This window comes from Microcaecilia unicolor, chromosome 5, assembly GCF_901765095.1.
Source record: "Microcaecilia unicolor chromosome 5, aMicUni1.1, whole genome shotgun sequence".
In the NCBI taxonomy this organism is placed as follows: Eukaryota; Metazoa; Chordata; class Amphibia; order Gymnophiona; family Siphonopidae; genus Microcaecilia; species Microcaecilia unicolor.
In genome coordinates, this window is record NC_044035.1 from 157,848,292 (window position 1) to 157,867,923 (window position 19,632).

A 19,632-nucleotide genomic window follows, 5' to 3' on the forward strand; every position below is an offset into this window, starting at 1 on the left:
CACACTATCTATCCCCACGTCACTAAATCTCACAGTCTTCTGTTCATCCATAATTGCACCTTTCCCAGGCCAGTTTGCATGTAGGAATGTCTTATCAGATCATAAGTTCCTGGGCCTCACGATTTATGGCCTTTGCCCCTTTGACTCTGCTCTAGGGTGCACAACCAAGTTTATAGTGTTTACTTAGGTGCTAGCAGACCATGAACTCTGATTCAGTAAGGAGGTCAACTAAGAGACACTCAAATACTTAGGCCTATCAGCCTGTATGTTCTGTTAAGCTTTTACAGGTCTTAACCATAGTTCATATTTCATAGTTCATAACTGTACCCATAATATACATGTGGCAATTACATAATTTACTCTGTTACTAAGAATTATATTAAGACTTGAGAATAAAAGTGTTTTACTACAATGATCCTGGCGAAATAAAAATTGGACTGGATAAAATGGGCAAATGGATTATATTTGTCAGTTAACTCAGTAATTGTGCTAATGTCACTTTTTCCACTAGCAAGAGGAAGGACACAGGACTATAATTTGACAGCTCTGACTGGTTCTTTTTTATCATCTTGCATGTTTTAACAATATAGGCAGACAACCAGTAGAGACACATTGACTAAATGTGTTAAAATTGGACAGATTTCCTGTTTCATGGCCTCCAAAACCACAGGAGAGCATGGGTCTAGAAGGCTTTGATATCTAGAAAGCATTTCTTTCTCTGAAATTGCTTCAAAATGGTCCCAGCCAGCCTGAGATTTAATCAGTGGAGAAAATTAGGACAAGGGAAGATTCTAGAAATAATTTTTAATTGCCATGGACATTTAAGTTTGGGAATTTTTATGTTCATCAACCCAAAGTAGTAGAGAAGCAGTACAGGGTTCTTAGGGCAATTGGTTCTTATTTGGTGCCATCTGTTATGTTACTATATACAGTATCATTTCTTTGCTATAAAATAGTTGATCCAACAGTGATTTATCTATAGCCACAAAGTCCCTGATTTCCCATAATTCTGTGGCCTCCTAAACTGCCAAAGAAATTGCCGCTTCTTGTGGAAACTAGCAGTTGTGCTGTTGCCTCCTTTCATTGCTGCTGTCTCATGCCTCTGAGGACTGTCTTTTCCCAGACTGCTGAACTTTTTTCTCTTCTGCAGTTGCACCTCTTGCTTTTCCTTCATTGCCGTATTATCACATTTTCTTTCTTCTGCCCTTCTCTTGCCACCACCTCTCTAGTCCCTATTGCCACAGCTCCCTTCTCCCACCCAACCTGTTTCAGGTTGCCCCAGCTTCTGCTCTGTTCCAGGCCAGCTGCTGCAGCATGCACTGGAACTTTATCTGTGTTACTTCCTCACCAAAATCCATGCAGTTCCCATATACCAACAGTAACTGTTCTCAGTGTTGACAGTTGAGAGCAGTGTTATAACTGGTACCATTTCATTCATATGTGATGGCTAAGGTTGTGATCACAGAAAAGATTGGAGGAGAGACCAAGAAAGACCAACAGAGAGAGATTGCAAGGGGGAAGTGAATGAATGGAATGGTAGGAGTAAAGTAGGAAAAGGTAAAGGGGTAGATCATAGAAGGGTGAAAACAGAGAATGGGAAAGAGTAATGAAAAGTAGAGAAATGAAACAGAGGAAGGGGATGAGATGTACAAACGGTGAAAGACTTGAGGATAGAGAGGAGAGTAGAAAGGGGTGATGAGGGGAGAGATGAGGGAAGCTGTGTTAAGAGGTAAGAGATATCAATAGAGAAGGAACAGTAGAGATGGAAAGGTGAGAATGAAATGAGTGATGAATGAGTAAATGAATAAGGGCAGCTAAAACAATAAGTAGCATCTGTCAGAGTGAGAAGTGGAGTTTAAGGACAGCAAAAGAGTAAATAAAATAAAACAAAAAGGAAAGAAACAGGGAAAAAAAGCCAAGAACTGAAATGGAAAAGGAAAAATGAAAATAATTCAGGTACAACCTGGAAAATATTTTATTTTAAAGGAAAAATTTTTAAAATTCACACATTTTGCTTGCAAAATATATTTTCTATATGTGATGATATGCAAATTTATATAAACATTTCACAGGATCATCACATAGATTTGAAAATTGGGCCATAGAATATTTTACATTGTACTGCAGAATCTTATGTATACACTGCCATAGGAAATTGAGGCAGCCTTAATTATAGGGTACCACAGAACTGGCTGATGATTTAGACTTGGGCAAAGTGCATGCAGGTAATCAGGTGAACTAAGGAACTGTGTTCCAAAGACTGGAGCCAGTAGTTTATTAATAGCAGGAAGGATTTTGAAGAAGCTTAATCTTCCTTATTCATTAGGTTGGTGCAGCATTATTAACCTTTCCTTCAGGTGCTCATTGCATGGATACTCAGCTTTATTAAAGAATTTGTATCTAAGCACCTATTAATCCAGGAGTGCTGTATAAATGGAGAGAGCCTTTTAGATAAGCTGAACATTATTCCATAAAGAGCCAGTGTGCTTAAGGTTTTCTCCCTTCTTTTACATATTGGAAAAATATTATTCCTTCAACCAGTAAGGAAGTAGGTGGTGTTTTCTGATGGTGCCAGGACAGACCTGCATTCCCACAGCTTAGAACTGAGAGATCTGTTTACTATGGTGCAGTGAGATTTTGTACTTACTGCACCTGAAGGATTGCTCTTAAAGTGGCAGAATGACCACTAGCGGTAGGGGTCATAGATGCTACTTTGAACCCTGGCAGTTGCAGCATAGGAGAGTAGGGGGAGGGGTGCCATTCTTGCCCTGTTCCACTAAACTACTAGGGGATAAGGGGAAGAGGGTCCAGGTATGGTGGGAGGGCAGGCTTCAACTACGAGGGGCGTTCTTGTTGGGGTGGAGTGCAGATTAGAGGGATGTTGTGGGGGAGTTTGGATCATGGAGAGGAAGAAATTGGATGGGTTGGCTGAACAGAAGGGCTTGGTGGTGGAGGGGAAGGGGTGGGATTGTAGGAATTTTTTGCTGGGGCTGTGGCTGCTCTGTTGGCAGTCATGACAGCTAACATATGGTAACATCCCAGGTCCTGTCAGTGCCAGCCACACTCGGTCTCCACCTCGATTCCGTTCCCTACCTTTGTCACCTAGCAAGGTAGCGTCTCAGTTTTGTTTCTTTTGTTCTTCTGAACAGACGTGTAACAAAACTCTCCCAACAAATTTAATTCTCTTTATAAGGGATATCATCCAAGTTCTTTGACATTTTAAAATGTTTTTTAATACAGTGAACTTTGTGCTGGAAGCTTCCACATAGAAGACCTACATCTGATCTGCCTTCGCTGTCGGGGCCCAAATCATGATGATGAATGGTGCACGTTCTATACAGTCATATCTATAGCCCATCAAAATAATAAAATTGCAGAACTCCATCATCTTCATGACCAACTCAGTAACTTCTCTTCTGCCATAGTGGTTCCCCAGTAGAATAGTACGTCCTAGCCCAAGGTTTGGACGGCTTCCTAAAGGAAAAGTCCATAGACCGTTATTAAATGAACGTGGGGAAAATCCACTATTTCTGGGATAAGCAGTATAAAATGTTTTGTACATTTTTGGGATCTTGCCAGATATTTGTGACCTGGATTGGCCACTGTTGGAAACAGGATGCTGGGCTCGATGGACCTTTGGTCTTTCCCAGTATGGCAATACTTATGTACTTATGACTCTCCAATTTCCTCTGGAATCTTTCATGAGGTACTTTGTCAAATGCCTTTTGAAAATCCAGATACACAATATCAACCGGCTCACCTTTATCCACATGTTTGTTCACCCTTTCAAAGAAATGTAGTAGATTGGTGAGGCAAGATTTCCCTTCACTAAATCCATGTTGGCTTTGTCTCATTAATCCATGCTTTTGAATAAGCTCTGTAATTTTGTTCTTTATAATAGTCTCTACCATTTGCCCTTCTGCCTCCTTCAGTATGGTTCAAGCCTCATTCCCAGGCACCAGAGACCATGACATCATCAGTGAGGGTCCTTATAAAGAACCATGGGACATTCATGCATTGCCTTCGCAATGTTTGCTCTTCTGCTGTGAGTTGCTTAGCCTCAGCACTGTTCCTGAGTGCCAGTGTGCAGCTTTGTGCCTGAGTGCTAGTCTCCTGATTTCCAGCCTTCATCTATGTGGTTCTTCTGCGGGATATCCAATATTCAGTCCGGTCTGGAGGTGACTTGGAGCTCCCCTACCTCCTGGGTTCAGAGTCAACGACGGCCCAAGGGCTTACTATTGGGACAGACACCCAGAACCCTAATAGGGCTGATTCTTCCATTAAATACATGGGTCTTTGCAATACAGGTGTATCTGGCTGTACACTGTTGGAAAAATATTTTACTCTTATTCAGGGAAACAGTGAGGTCCCTTAGTAGCTGGCAGCAACTTCCTTTATCATTGATGGCGAGAATCTTTCTATACTGCATGATAATGTTGCCTACGGCTTACAGCCTTCAAGTGTTACCAATCTTCGCACATTGAAAAGAGCTGGCTGTGTTGCTAGAGGACTGAGTAAATTTTTCTGGCAGAGTGAAAAGCCTTGTATCTCCTTGCACAAGTGGATGAGGCCTCAGATGTAGGAGAGCGGGGTCTAAATTTTCTAGAATATAACATAGCATGTAGTCTGTGTTATATTAGTGATTGACATTGATTGATTTATTTATGACATTTATATCCCACATTTTCCTGTAAACTCGAGTTCAACGTGGCTAACAAGTGAAGAGAGATCATTACAAATATAACATATAATTTGTGAAACAATTCAAATCAGTAAATAAGAATGAAGATTGAGAACCGCAAATATATAAATTCAGAAAAATTAGAGCATGAAGGTGGAGTTTAAGCATAAACAAACTAGTCAAGTAAGAATAAATCAAGAATCATCATCAATTAACAATAATTTTTTTGAAAAGGAAGGTTTTCATAAATTTGCTGAGATCTTGTAGTTTTCGGTAAGGAATTCCACCATCTAAAAGAAAGGGAAAGGGGATGGGATTTGATATACCACCTTTCAGTGGTTACAATCAAAGCAGTTTACATATTATATATAAGTACTTATTTCGTACCTGGGGCAATGAAGGGTTAAGTGACTTGCCCAGATAGAGCTACATCATCTCCATGCTCCTGAGTCCTTCTCTTATAAGGGGGAAAATAATAAACATGAGAAAGAGGAGGGCACACCCAGAGTCACAAACTATAATATTGGTGAAACACAAAAGCAAGACAAATTAAATACGCAAACCATAAATTTGGGAAACAGAGAGGGAGGTGAGACCAGAAAACAACAAACAACAAACCAAGAGAACATCTGCTTTGGACACTGTTGTTTGCACTGACACCCCCATCTCACCCTGAGGCTCAAATTCAAATGCCCAGCATTCCTCAGAGACTTAGAAACATACTCATTGACATCAGAAATGTACCTTTTGACCCATCTAGTTTGTCAAGCCACATAGCAAACACTGGCAATCAGTGCTCCCTAGGTGTTTTCTCCAAATTTGGTGAGGTTGCTAAATTCTTGTCACCTCCAAGGGTTTGGCCATGGTAGCTGGTCAGGTCTCAGAAACTGGCCTGTAGTGCCTTTCGGTGTCAGCGAAGATTTGTAGGGGTAAACCCTCAATTTCTATTTCCTGCTGACCATTGTTGGGCACCCAGGATTTGGAACAAATAATATCAGCTGGGAAGTCAGACAAATCAGTCCTACTCAATGACCACTGTCTTAGATTTTCTGTACGGGGAGAAGGAGAAAGGTTTCCTGAGGTGAGTTGATATAAAAGGATAATTTTTGAATTGTTCCCAAACATACACATCTGCGTGAATTGACCATAATTTCTATGATACAATTCATGCAGAATAATTATGCTCTGAGAATCTATTACATGCTGTCTTACTATATTAGATTCTCAGGGCATAATTATTCTGCATGAATTGCATTATAGTTTACAACCAAAATCGTGTTCCACAGATGCCAATCTAGGTGAAACAGTTTGTTAAAATTATAAGTTCAACGTGATATTAACTGAGTTCCTCCTGTTTTAGCCAATTAAGGATGCTCTTTGCCTGTAACATAGTTGATGACTACAAATAAAGATCAATGGCCCTGTAAAGTACTCCAGGTTCTAAAATATTCTCTCAGGCAGGTCTACATTCATTGATTCCTGCAATTCTGTAGCCACTGTTATTCTCCAAGGCTCTGGCATTATGCTAGAACCTCAGTGCTGTAGCCATTTAAAGACTATATTTGGCACTGTACTGGCTTGATATTCCCGTTAGCTGTTTATTTATTAAAAATGTATATTCCACACTATCACAAAGTTCTAGGTAGTTTACAGATTTTACGTACATAGTACTGGATTATACATACATACCCCTGGATTCTATATATTGCGCTGAGATTTCTGCACAGAAATCGAAGCATATTCCATAACAATGCACATAACCTAATTAGTTAAGCCAATCTGCACTGATAATGGTCAATTAACAAGCAATTATTGACACTAATTGTCATTAATTAGAATTTAAGCACAGAACTAAGTGTAAATTCTAAGTCACATAGAGGGGGATAATCGAACAGGGGTGCCCATCTCTAAGGACAGCCCCGTAAAGGGGTGGGGCAACCCGTATTATCAAAACAAGATGGACATCCATCTTTCATTTCGATAATACGGTTGGGGACGCCCAAATCATGAAATTTAGGTCGATCTTAGAGACGGTTGTCCCCGGTTTTCGGCAATAATGGAACGCGAGGACGCCCATCTCAGAAACGACCAAATCCAAGCAATTTGGTCGTGAGAGGCACCAGCATTCATAGTGCACTGGTCCCACTAATTGAATGGAAAAAGCCCTTCCCTTACCGATCCGGAAAGGAACGGGCATGCATGAAGGAAATTGCATGCAAATGAGCTGCTCGCTGTTAGCTCATTTGCACACAGTTTCCTTCCTAAGGAGGGGAAGCGACAGCAGTTGAGGACGTCCAAAATGTGGTTGTTTCTGTGAGAAGGACGCCCATGCCTATGCTATGCCTCCGACACCCTCTTTATTTATTTATTTGGATTTTAGATCACAAGTAGCAGCAGTGGGATTTCAACCGGCCACCTCTAGGTTGCAAGACCAGTGCTCTAACCACTAGGCCACTCTGCCACTCCTCCACTCTATTCCACTCCCTTGAAATTTGGCCATCCCTGTGGGGGCAATTGAGGACGTCCAAAATGTTTGAAAGAAGGACGTCCAAGCCTTCATATGCCTCCACTGACACACACATACCTCACCCCCCCCCCCCCCCAGGGACCTGCATACTGGATTACTATCAATCTCAAGGGTAGTTCATTACACCATTGAGGCCCTGTAGTATAAAATATTGGACTTTGAGACTCAATCATATGTTAAGGTAGAACTTCTAACAAAGATTTACTAGCTCACCTCAATGAACATACTGTCTAATAAATGAGAAACTTAGCAGCCAAAACCTTATATGTGTTCCCTGTTAATATTTTAAAAATTGTGTTCAGAATCTTAAAACATATTCTGTACTGAATGGGAAGCCAATGCAGTTTTTTCAAAACTGGGGTAATATGTTCATAATGGTTACAACATGTCAACACTCTTGCCACAGAATTTTGAGCCACTTGAAGGGCCTTAAGTTGATTCTTCTGAATTCCCAATAGTAACCCATTACAGTAATCAAAACAGGGTGATATTATACTCTGTACACCCATCTAAAAGTTACACAGTTTTAATAAATTCTTGAATATCCTCACTAATTGAGTTTTAAACACATATCTTTTATAACCTTCTGAACTTGAAGCTTCATTGTTGATGCAGAGTCAACCAGGATTCCTAAATTCTGCTAACTACTAACAATAGGAATTTCTTCAGATTCACATCAGGCAAATCAGAACAAGCATGGCTTGATAAAACCAGGATATTCTGTGGCATCATATGCATAGTGTGTGGCTGAATATCCTTACAGACCACCTCAACAATATCTGGATAGTACTAGGGTGGGCCGCCTACTTGGGTGCAATTTACAGCTCCCTGGTTAACAAGGATATTTAGTTCTCTGATTTGGATAGCTGTCTGGATAAAGTTAGCAAAGGAAAAAGGCTGCAGTGTGTAAAAAGTCCGCCAACTCCCATTATGTCCCACAGTGGATTACACAGAAAATTTCACTAGAACATAACAAGATACAAAAGTTACAGTAAATGTTTTTTAAACAAATATGTTTTCAGAGACTTTCAAAAAGAGTAATAACTCTTGGTCCTCAACTCCTTCTATAACGAGCACCAAGTGTGGACAGCCAGATAACAAACCAAGCTGTCAAGAGGATAATAGATTAAACATTATTGGGAAATGAAAATAATCTAATTAAATATTCCAGACTAGTGCTTTCAAAAACCTTATAAATCATCCAAACCAGTTGAAAAAATACACAGGCCTATACAGGCAACCAATGTAACTGAATCAAAGAAGGGGTAGCTTTATCAAACATTTTCAGACAAAAAATTATTTTGGCTGTATTATGAAGAATCTGGATTTAGAATTTAGTTTTGCAGCAACAGTTAAGTACAAACTGCATTAATAATCCAAATTAGCTAGAATAAGAAGAACCCAAGCTAATAATAAGAAGTGATTTTCTGAAAACAGAGAACATATTGCATGAAGGTGATGTAATTAATAAAAAAAAAAAGCAGAACTGACAATGTGATTAACTTGTGGTTCAAATGTTAATGTAGTGTCCAGGAGAACTCCTAACACCTTAGAAATAAATTCCACCTTGAGTGATGAACCACCTGAAAGTGACAAGAATTCAGGAATATACATAATAGAAAACCAAAGCAAATTATTGACCACAACAGCAACACCTCATGTCACAACTGGGGTACTACATACTTGACTCCTAAGGGAGCTACAGTCTGTGGTTCCTAGGCTAGATGAGCAAAATGTTTAAAAAAAAATAAAATAAAAGGAGAGGAGGTTTAAGACCTGCCAGGGCAGTGGCGTAGCCAGACCTGAAATTTTGGGTGGGCTAAGAGCTAATATGGGTGGGCACTATGTATATATAGGTGTGAGTAGTTTTTTGGGGATCCTAAATAATGTTTAATAAACAGTCTGCCCAACAGCTGTCCTACAGCAACATAAACCACATACATATTCGGAACCTATGTTGCAAACCTTAAAACCATCATACTGAGAATACAAAACACTGAGGACCTATAGAGCAATTCTACCATACCATAAGCAGTCATTTCTACGAGTCACACAAGGGAAAGGAAAGCATCTTAAACACTACAGTGAGTACTAGAACATCAATTCACCTATTGTAAAATGAAACCAGACAGAATAGTACAGATTGTTGAACCTGCACAGTCAGTGCCAACTGAAAGCCATGTCTTTTTCACAAACACAGATACACCCTAATCCACTATAAATAAGTAATCATAACTTTCTATTAGACAAAAAATTAAACTGAACCCGCAAGATGCCAGACTGCATACAATGCAACACCACAGAAACAGAAAATGTCCCCTAGTACTGTGCAAAATATAAAGACAGCAGATGTAAATTTGAAAAAACTAACAAATACCAAACACCACTTTACAAATTAACAAATAGAAATAAAACAAATATAGAAAATAAAATAATACCATTTTATTAGACTAATACATTTAGCTGTCAGAGGCCAAAACCTTCTTCCTCAGGTCAATACAGTATAGTGCTGTTACAGTATCCTATCCTGACCTAAGGAAGAGGGCTTTGTTCTCCGAACGTTTGTCTAAATGTATTAAAATTAGTCCAATAAAAATATTACCTTATTTACTTGTTCTATTATAAACATTTATTAACACATCTGCAATACTACTTTATCTTAAAGCAAAAAAATAGAAATATATTTTATTTACAGTTTTTTGTCTCTGGTTTCTGCTTTCCTCATCTTCCTTCCATCCAGCATCTGTCTTCGTTCTTTCTCTGCCATCCAGTGTCTGCCCTCTCTGCTGTCCCCTCCATCCAATGTCTGCCCTCTCTCCCTGCCCCTTCCATGCACATCTGCCCTCTATCTCTGCCCCTTCCATCCACCATCTGCCCTGTCTGCCCTCTCTCTCTCCCCCTTCCATTCTGTCTGCCCTTTCTCTCTGCCCCTTCAATCTACCATTTGCCCTCCCTCTCCCATCCATCCAGGGTCTGCCCTCCCTCTCACTCCCCCTTCCATCCAGGATCTGTCCCCTCTCTCTGCCCCTTTTTTTCAGCCCCCAGTTCTAGCCCCAGCCCACATCTCCCACCTGCCCCCTTTTCAGCCCCCGTTTCAGCTCCACTATCCCACCAGTCCCCAGTTTCAGCCCCAGCTCTTTTCTCTCACCAGTCCCGAGATTCAGCCCCCTGCCTCTTCTCCCTGTCCCCTTTTCAGCCCCCAGTTTCAACCACAGCCCTTTTCTCTCACCAGTCCCGGGCTTCAGCCCCAGCCACTTCTCCCTGTCCCCTTTTCAGCCCCCAGTCTCCTCAGTTTCAGTCTCTCCCCCTTTTCAACCCCCAGTTCCAGTGCTAACCCCTTATCCCACCTACCCTCCTTTTCTGCCCCCAATTCCGGCCCCTTCATCCACATGCCTTACATTAGTGCCCCCCCTTTTCAGCCCCAGACCCATTCTCCCACCTGCCCCAGGTATGCCCCATTTTCCCACCAGCCCCAGGCATGGCCCCTATTTTCCCTACTGGCCCCTTCTCAGATCCCTGTTCCAGCCCCCTTCTCCCATCTGAGACCCCCCTCCCCTCCCCTTCTCCCATCTGAGACCTGATCCCCATCCCCTCCCCTCCTCCCATCTGAGCCCCCCCTGACCCGACTACCAGCTCCGTCGACAGCCCTCTTAGTTTTCCTGCCACCACCCTGTCTTAAAAAAAAAAATCTGTGACGCCGTTTCGCAGGCGGGACACAGTGAGGGAAGTCCCAAAGACGACGAGGCGATTTCCTTCTTTTGCAATGCACGCAGGGCAGACGCGAAGCGCTGCCTGCGAAACGGCTTCACAGATTTTTTTAAATGCCCGATTTTCCGAGCGCTGACTGGGTGGGCCTGAGTTGTGTAGCTACGCCCCTGTGCCAGGGTAGCTGAGAATGAAACTCATGATTCTGCATCTCTGCAATGAACTGGAAAACCAAAGGAACAGGAGGCTAGACAGAGGGTTCAAACTACTTTATATTTATCTTTGGAAAAACGCGATTTGAAAACGCAAAACCCATCCGCAAAAAAACTACACTGGCTCCCAATCAAAGAATGCATTGCTTTCAAAATCTGCACTCTGGTTCACAAAATTATCTACGGTGAAGCCCCGGGATACATGACAGACCTGATCGACCTACCAACTAGAAACACATCTGAAACACGAACGTACTTAAATCTGCACTACCCAAGCTGCAAAGGACTCAAATACAAATCAACTTCCGCATCCAGTTTCTCCTACATAAGCACACAACTGTGGAACGCATTACCAAAAGCCTTGAAAACTACGTACAACCACCTAAACTTCCAGAAAAACTAAAAACTAACCTGTTTAAAAAGACATGGAGGGGCATAATTGAACAAAAACGTCTATCTCCATGGGCGTTTATCTCCGAGAACGGGTCCGTGAAGGGGCGGACCGAACCGTATTTTCGAAAAAAATAGACGTCCATGTTTTATTCGACAATTTGTGAGCTGGGCGTTTTTGTTTTTCAGTGATAATGGAAAATGAAAGCGCCCAGCTCAAAAACGAATAAATCCAAGGCATTTGTTCGTGGGAGGGGCCAGGAGTCGTAGTGCACATGCCAGGACACCAACCGGGCACCCTAGGGGGCACTTTTACAAAAAAAAAAAAAGGTAAAAGAGCTCCCAGGTGCATAGCACCCTTCCCTTGGGTGTTGAGCCCCCCAAATCCCCCTCAAAACCCACCGCCCACAAGTCTACACCATTACTATAGCCCTAAGGGGTGAAGGGGGGCACCTACATGTGGGTACAGTGGGTTTGTGGGCGGTGTGGAGGGCTCCCATTTACCAGCACAAGTGTAACAAGTGGGGGGGGGGGGGATGGGCCTGGGTCTACCTGCCTGACGTCCACTGCACCCCCTAATAACTGCTCCAGTGACCTGCATACTGCTGCCAGGGAGGTGGGTATGACATTTGAGGGTGAACATAAAAAGTTGTGAAACGGCATATTTTTGTGGTGGGAGGGGGTTTGTGACCACTGGGGGAGTCAGGGGAGGTCATCCCCGACTCCCTCCAGTGGTCATCTGGTCATTTAGGGCACTTTTTGGGGCCCTATTCGTGGAAAAACAGGGTCCAGGAAAAGTGCCCTAAATTCTCGCTAAAAACGCATATTTTTTTTTCCATTATCGGCGAAAGGCGCCTATCTCTGATCGGCTGATAACCACGCCCCAGTTCCGCCTTCACCACACCTTTGACACACCCCCATCAACTTTGTCCGCATCCGCGACGGAGTGCAGTTGAAAACGTCCAAATTCCGCTTTCGATTATACCGCTTTATTCGTTTTTGTGAGATAAACGTCTATCTCCTGATTTGGGTCGCAATATAGGCGTTTTTCTTTTTCAATTATAAGCTGGATACCCTACCAATCCAACATAAATGCCTGATCTCTGCAACACAACAAAACTAAAGTACATAATGGACATAACACAACTCTCCTGTTGTACGATTCCCTAATGTGGCTGTGCCACATGAACTTTATCTTACCACAATATCACTTTGTATTTGTTTACACCGGAGTCTGCAAACACCTCTCCGGTACTATGTAAACCACATTGAGCCTACAAATAGGTGGGAAAATGTGGGATACAAATGTAACAAATAAAAATAAATAAAAAAGACAAACATCAAAATGGAATCCATAATTCATCTTCACTAATACTGGAGTAATTTCGTAACAGTGCACTTATGCAAATTTACATCTGTTTCAAAGAAGGTGTAAATATGTACATGTACTCTGTGTGCGTACATGTGTATTTTATAAAATACATGTAAACATCACAGCTCCACCCCGGGGAACATCTGTATGCAGAACATATAAAAGTATACGTGCTCTTTTCGGCATGTATACCATACATGTTCATACCCCTGAATGGTTTAATAAGAATAGTCTTCCATTTACAAAACATGCTGTGCACATGGAAAATGTTTTCTAAAATTAACTCTGAATTGTCTGATACCTGTGTATACTTCCTTTCTTGGTGATTTCTGCCTGTCCTCTGTCTTTCCTTGCAGTAGTGATGTCCTCCTTACATGATGGTTCTGATGAATGCTCCTTAATACCTTTTTCCTGTCTAAATTCTGCCTTTTCTTGTAGGAATGCCCTTGTGCCATATTCACTGTAAACTATACTGAAATGACTTATTACCAGAGCTCAATCTATAGGATACTCTCCTTACATTTTTACCCATTTGTTCTTCTGCTTGCGCTTTTGCCAGTCGTATCTCTCTCTTGGCTTCTTTCAATTTCATCCGGTATTCCTCCATGTGTTCCTTTTCTTGAGTTTTTCTGTATTTCTGGAACGCCAACTCTTTAGCCTTTATTTTCTCAACCACTTGCTTGGAGAACCATATCGGTTTCCTTTTTCTCTTGCTTTTATTTACTTTCCTTACATAAAGGTTCGTGGCCTTATTTATAGCTTCTTTCAGCCTGGACCACTGTCCTTCCACTTCTTGTACTTCCTCCCAGCCCATCATCTCCTTCCTCAGGTATTCCCCCATTTTACTAAAGTCAGCACGCTTGAAATCCAGGACTTTGAGTTTTGAGTGGCCGTTCTCCACTTTAGCTGTTATATCAAACCAAACCGTTTGATGGTCACTGCTGCCCAGGTGGGCACCCAGTCGGATATTTGACACTCTATCCCCATTTGTGAACACCAGATCCAGTGTCGCTCCCTCCCTCGTGGGTTCCATCACCATTTGTCTGAGCAAAACACTTTGGAAAGCATCCACGATCTCTCTACATCTTTCCGATTCCGCAGACTGAACCTTCCAATCTACATCTGGCAGATTGAAATCTCCCAGCAACAGCACCTCTCTCTTGCTTCCCAACTTTTGAGTATCTGCGATCAGGTCTTTATCTAATTCCTCCAATTGTGTCGGAGGTCTGTAGACAACACCCACGTTGGTTGGGAGGCGAGGATAGTGCTGGGCAGACTTATACGGTCTGTGCCAGAACCGGTGGTTGGGAGGCGGGGATAGTGCTGGGCAGACTTATACGGTCTGTGCCCTGAAGAGCACAGGTACAAATCAAAGTAGGGTATACACAAAAAGTAGCAAATATGAGTTATCTTGTTGGGCAGACTGGATGGACCGTGCAGGTCTTTTTCTGCTGTCATCTACTATGTTACTATATGTTACTATGTGTCTTTCACCTTGCCCTGAATCATACCCTCATGGCTTTTTTTTGTTTGTTTGTTATCCTTGATCAGGTGCAGAGCATCATTCGCTCACAGACCAGCATGGGAATGCGCCATAGAGATCGTTCCACTACAGGAAACACCCTAAAAACTGGCTTCAGCTCTGCACTGACCACCTACTTCTTTGGGGCAGATTTGAAAGGGAAGCTGACAATCAAAAATTTCTTGGAATTCCAGCGCAAACTTCAACATGATGTCCTGAAGCTGGAGGTGTGTATAATGTTGGGCAGAAGGGAGAGAGAAGCATAAGAACATAAGAGTTGCCATACTGGGTCAGATGAAAGGTCCATCAAGCCCAGCATCCTGTTTTCAGCACTGACCAGTCCAGGTCACAAGTACCTGGCAGAGTCCCAAAAAGTAGCACGATTTCTTGTTGCTTATTCTCAGGAATGAACAGTGGCTTTCCCCAGGTTATGTTTAAGAATATCATCTGTACTGAAATGCCATAAAACCTTACAAACATTTTTAAATATAACATAGTAAGGAATAAAGAACAATTTGCACTCATTGCAGTATTTTGTCTGTTAAATCCCTGCCTCCCCGGTCCCCCCCCCAATTCCGGAAGCTTCAGCTGTCACCTTATCCATGTCCCTCTCCCATCACGTGTATAATTGCAGGTATATCAAGGAATGTGGCCATCGTTCAGACCAGTGAACTTTGCCTATTTTTGAAAAGGAAGGCTATCATAAGTATATTTCTGCTGAAAAGCAAAGTCCTCTTAAATGCATAAGCCATTTAGAAGTACACTTCTCATACAAGTTGTCAGGGAATTCAAAAACAGTACCCATATATTTATAAAATGTGTTATCTTGAGAATCGTTCCATGTTCAAAAGTTCATGAATCTGATTTCCCCACATCCTTAAAGTTGGAGGGTCAAGATGTATCTGTTGTAGTAAAATATATTATTTTGCAAGTAAGCAGTGGCGTTCCTAGGGGCGCTGACACCCGGGGCAGATTGCTGATGCGCCCCGCCCCCCAGGTACAGCGCCCCCCCCCCCCCCCCCCCCGGCTAAATAACCCCCGGGTGCAGCGCGACCCCCTGGCGAAAGAACCCCCCCCCCCGGGTGCACGCCGCTGAGGGGGGGGGGGGTGCCGCGCGCCTGTTGGCTCTTCGTTTCCATGCTCCCTCTGCCCCGGAACAGGAAGTAACCTGTTCCGGGGCAGAGGGAGCATGAAAACTAAGAGCCGACAGGCGCGGGGCACCCTCCCCCCCTCCCACAGCGGCATGCACCCGGGGCGGACTGCCCCCCTTGGTACGCCACTGCAAGTAAGCATGCTTTTCTCACAAAAAAATCAAACCTTTATTTAAACACTGGTACATTAACTGTTTTTAATCCTCCAGCTAACAAGTTTTAGAGTTTAACTATACAGTGAGTGAAAAAATATTCTTCCAAGGACAAGCAGGACATTGTATCTTACATATGGGTGATGTAACCGACACAGCCCTGGTGCAGACACTACTCAGTGTTCTATATCTTTAAGAAGCCATTGGCAGCATCACACCGCGCATGCGCAAGTGCCTTCCCACCTGATATGAGTTTGTGGGACCAGCAATAAAATATCAAAGCTGGGGGAGGTGGAAAGGGATGTCAGAATACATGTCCTACTAAGAAGAGGGTGACTAACAGATGAAAATTCTTTATTGAGGCACCAAGGTAAGACACGAAACACGGACCCATGTCGGGTTTTACTTTGGTGCCTCAATAAAGACTTTTTTCATCTGTTACTCCTGTCTTGAGAGTCATGAGTCACCCTCTACTCCTTGCTGCGTCTTGTTTCTCCGTAGAGGTTTCTTCCTGTATTCCTGTGGATTCAGAATACATGTCCTGCCATCCTCGGACAACATCTACTACAGGTGAGTAACTTCACTTTCTCGGAGGACAAGCAGGACATTGTATCTTGCATATGGGGAATCCCTAGCTACCAGGCTCACCGTAAACAACAAACCAAGGACAGTAGGGAATTGCAACCTCAAGGCCAACCAGAAATCAAATCGACTTTAGCTTATATACAGTCTTGTTTTGAGGGTTCAACCAGGAACAGAATAAAAATGGGTCTAGGAGAGTGAGCTGGATTCTAGACACCAAACAAATTATGCAGAATGTCAGACTGAATTGACTGTCACATCAGGAATTCTGCTCAAGGCAATAATGAAATGTGAATTTCATGGACTGAAGACCACATTGCAGCTTTGCAATTCTCTTCCATGGAGAATACATGTCCTGCTGTCCTTGGAGAACACCCGGTACACGTGAGTAGTTTCTCTTTTCTCCTGTTTATTTTAAATGTACTAAAACGTAATTTCATGGAGTGTCCCCTAATCTTTGTAGTTTTTTGAAAGCGTAAACAGTCGATTTGCATTTACCCATTCCACATCAACTTAGGATTTTATAGACCTTTATTATATCTCCTCTCAGCTCTCTTCTCCAAGCTATGAGCCCTAACCTCTTTAGCCTTTTCTCATATGAGAGCCGTTCCATCCCCTTAATCATTTTGAATGCTCTTCTTTGTACTTTCTGTTTCTGCTATATCTTTTTTTGAAATGCAGTGAACAGAATTGCACACAGTACTCATCATTATGATATTTTTTTGTTTTATTCTCTGTTCTCTTTCTAGTAATTTCTAACATTGTTTTTGCTTTATTTGGCTGCCATCACTGCACACCGAGCAGAAGATTTCAACAAATTGTCAACAGTGATGCCCAGATCCTTTCCTGGGTGGTGCCCCCTAATGTGAAACTTAGCATTGTGGAGCTATAATTTGGGTTATTCTTCCTTGTGTGCATCACTTTGCACTTGTCCGCATTGAGGGCCTCTTTTACAAAGCGGCAGTAAGCCCAATGTGGGCTTACCGCTCACTAAAAAGGAACTACTGCCAGGCTACCGCAGCAGCCTAGCGGTAGTTCCCACCCCCAGCGTGCTGTCATATCCGTCGCTACAAAAATATATTTATTTTTGAGGTGCCTGTGTATACCCAGCAGAAATTGGGCAGTGCCACATGCTGCCCGGTTACCGCCAGGTTATTGCGGGAGCCCTTACCGCCACCTCAATGGGTGGCGGTAAGGGCTCTTCCCCCTCCCCAAAAAGGCCGTGTGGCAAGTGCTTCACTTGCCACATGGCCATTTCTTTAAAAAAAGAAAGACCTACCTTTTACCTGCTGCGGTAAAAGAGGTCCTCGGCGAATGTCAGAAACATGGGCAGATGCCAGCGCAGGCCCCCTTTTTGCTGCAGATTGGTAAAAGGGGCTCTGAATTTCATCTGCCATTTGAATGCCCAATCTTGTAAGGTTTCGCTTGCAGTTTGTCAAAGTCCACATGCTATTTCACAGCGTTGAATAATTTTGTGTAATCTACAAATTTGATCACTTCACTTGTTGTTTCCATTTGCATATCATTTATAAGTATGTTAAATAGCACTGGTCCCAGTACAGAACCCTTTGATACACCGCTATTCACCTTTCTCCATTGAGAGAATTGTTCATTTAACCCTACTTTCTGATTCTGAATCTTGGATTGGGACTGATGTCCTGGAGCTAGTGGAGCCATTAGATTTTCTTAGGATTGACGGTTTAGGCAAAGTACAAGACTTGGAGCACAGCACAAAAATGTAAATTATTTTTAAAGGCTCTTTTATGGAAGATGATTTTTTTTTTGCTTCTATTTAAAAAATATTTGTCTAGTGGAATAAGTTACCCCAGTCTGTGTGCTTATATAATGATCTTATGATTGTAAGGATCTTGAAAACCTGGATTTTTTTTTAATGGTGGTAAATAATGTTTCAAAAATGTTGTATTTGTACTGCTTATCAAAATGTGTATAAGGGGCCCCTTTACTGAACTGCCTTAGGAAATGGACTTAGCGTGTCTTTTATCATAACAATAATGCAACTAAGTGAAATAATTTAGGCATTGAATGCACATGTGAGAAAAAAGGGTTTCATACCTGTTTTAAATCTATTAAAGCAAATCTCCAACATTAAGTCCAAGGCCAGCTCATTCCTAATAGGAGTAGTTTTCAGTCACTGATAAATGGTGTTAAAATAATCCATAGCTCCCTTACCTTGTGTGCTGAGCCCCCCAAATCCCCCCCCAAAACCCACTACCCACAACTGTACACCACTACCATAGCCTTTACGGGTGAAGGGGGGCACCTAGATGTGGGTACAGTGGGCTTTGGAGGGCTCACATTTACCACCACAAATGTAACAGGTGGGGGGGAATGGGCCTGGTCCAGGGACCTGCATACTGCTCTGATGGACTTGAGTATGACATTTGAGGCTGGCACAAAATATTTTTAAAGATGTTTTTTGAGGGTGGGAAGGGGTTAGTGACCACTGGGAGAGTAAGGAGAAGTGATCCCCAATTCTCTCCGGTGGTCATCTGGTCAGTTCAGGCACCTTTTTGTGGCTTGGTCGTAAGAAAAACAGGACCAGGTAAAGTTGTCCAAGTGGTCATCAAGGACGCCCTTTTTTTTTTTCCATTATGGGTTGAGGACACCCATGTGTTAGGCGTGGCCAAGTCCCGCCTTCGCTATGCCTCCGACACGCCCCCATGAACTTTGGTCATCCCCGCGATGGAAAACAGTTGGGGATGCCCAAAATCAGCTTTCAATTATGCCGATTTGGATGACCCTGTGACAAGGATGCCCATCTTCCGATTTGTTTCGAAAAATGGGCATCCTCTTTCGAAAATGAGCCTGAAAGTGTTTCACTGTCTGAGACTGTGCAAGAAGTGCATATAAGTTTTAATCCATAGAAATACTGCACTGTGTTTGAGATCTGAGAGTTAAACAGCAACTGGCTGTGAAATGCAAAGCTTAAGTTCCTAATGGATCCTTCATATGGATTGATGTGCCTTTGATACTAGGTTAGCTGGAGTGAGGTGATGTTCTGCTTCTGGAGAAGAAGAGTGCCTCTTCTCCCCCCCCCCCCCCCCCCCCCCCCCACCCCCCAGTTTAAACTGAGTTTGTTCTCAAGTACCAAATCACCTTAGGTCTCTAGCTTAAGAGAAATATCATGAGTAGCCTAAAGGTTGGCAGGGTCAAGGGTATACAGTTGTTAGATATCTATGTATAGAAATCTAGTGAGCCCCATTGTTTGTCACAAAGTCACAAGGGGAGTCAAGAATACATGAAAAAGAATTGGTGTTAGAATTGAGCCCTGTTGGACCCCACAGTGGTGGATGTGCAAAATGGAGATAGTTGTTCCA

The 19,632-nt window shown here is 42.6% G+C and overlaps 1 protein-coding gene across 5 annotated transcripts in view; it reads left to right on the forward strand.

Moving 5' to 3' along the window:
• The window catches only part of MICU1 (mitochondrial calcium uptake 1), a 407,340-nt gene that overhangs the window by 322,553 nt on the left and 65,155 nt on the right, over positions 1–19,632 (forward strand). For all 5 annotated transcript variants that reach the window (XM_030203485.1, XM_030203487.1, XM_030203486.1 and 2 more), the window contains one exon: positions 14,439–14,636. In XM_030203485.1, coding sequence (XP_030059345.1) covers positions 14,439–14,636 — 198 coding nt within the window. The remainder of the gene's footprint in view (positions 1–14,438; positions 14,637–19,632) is intronic.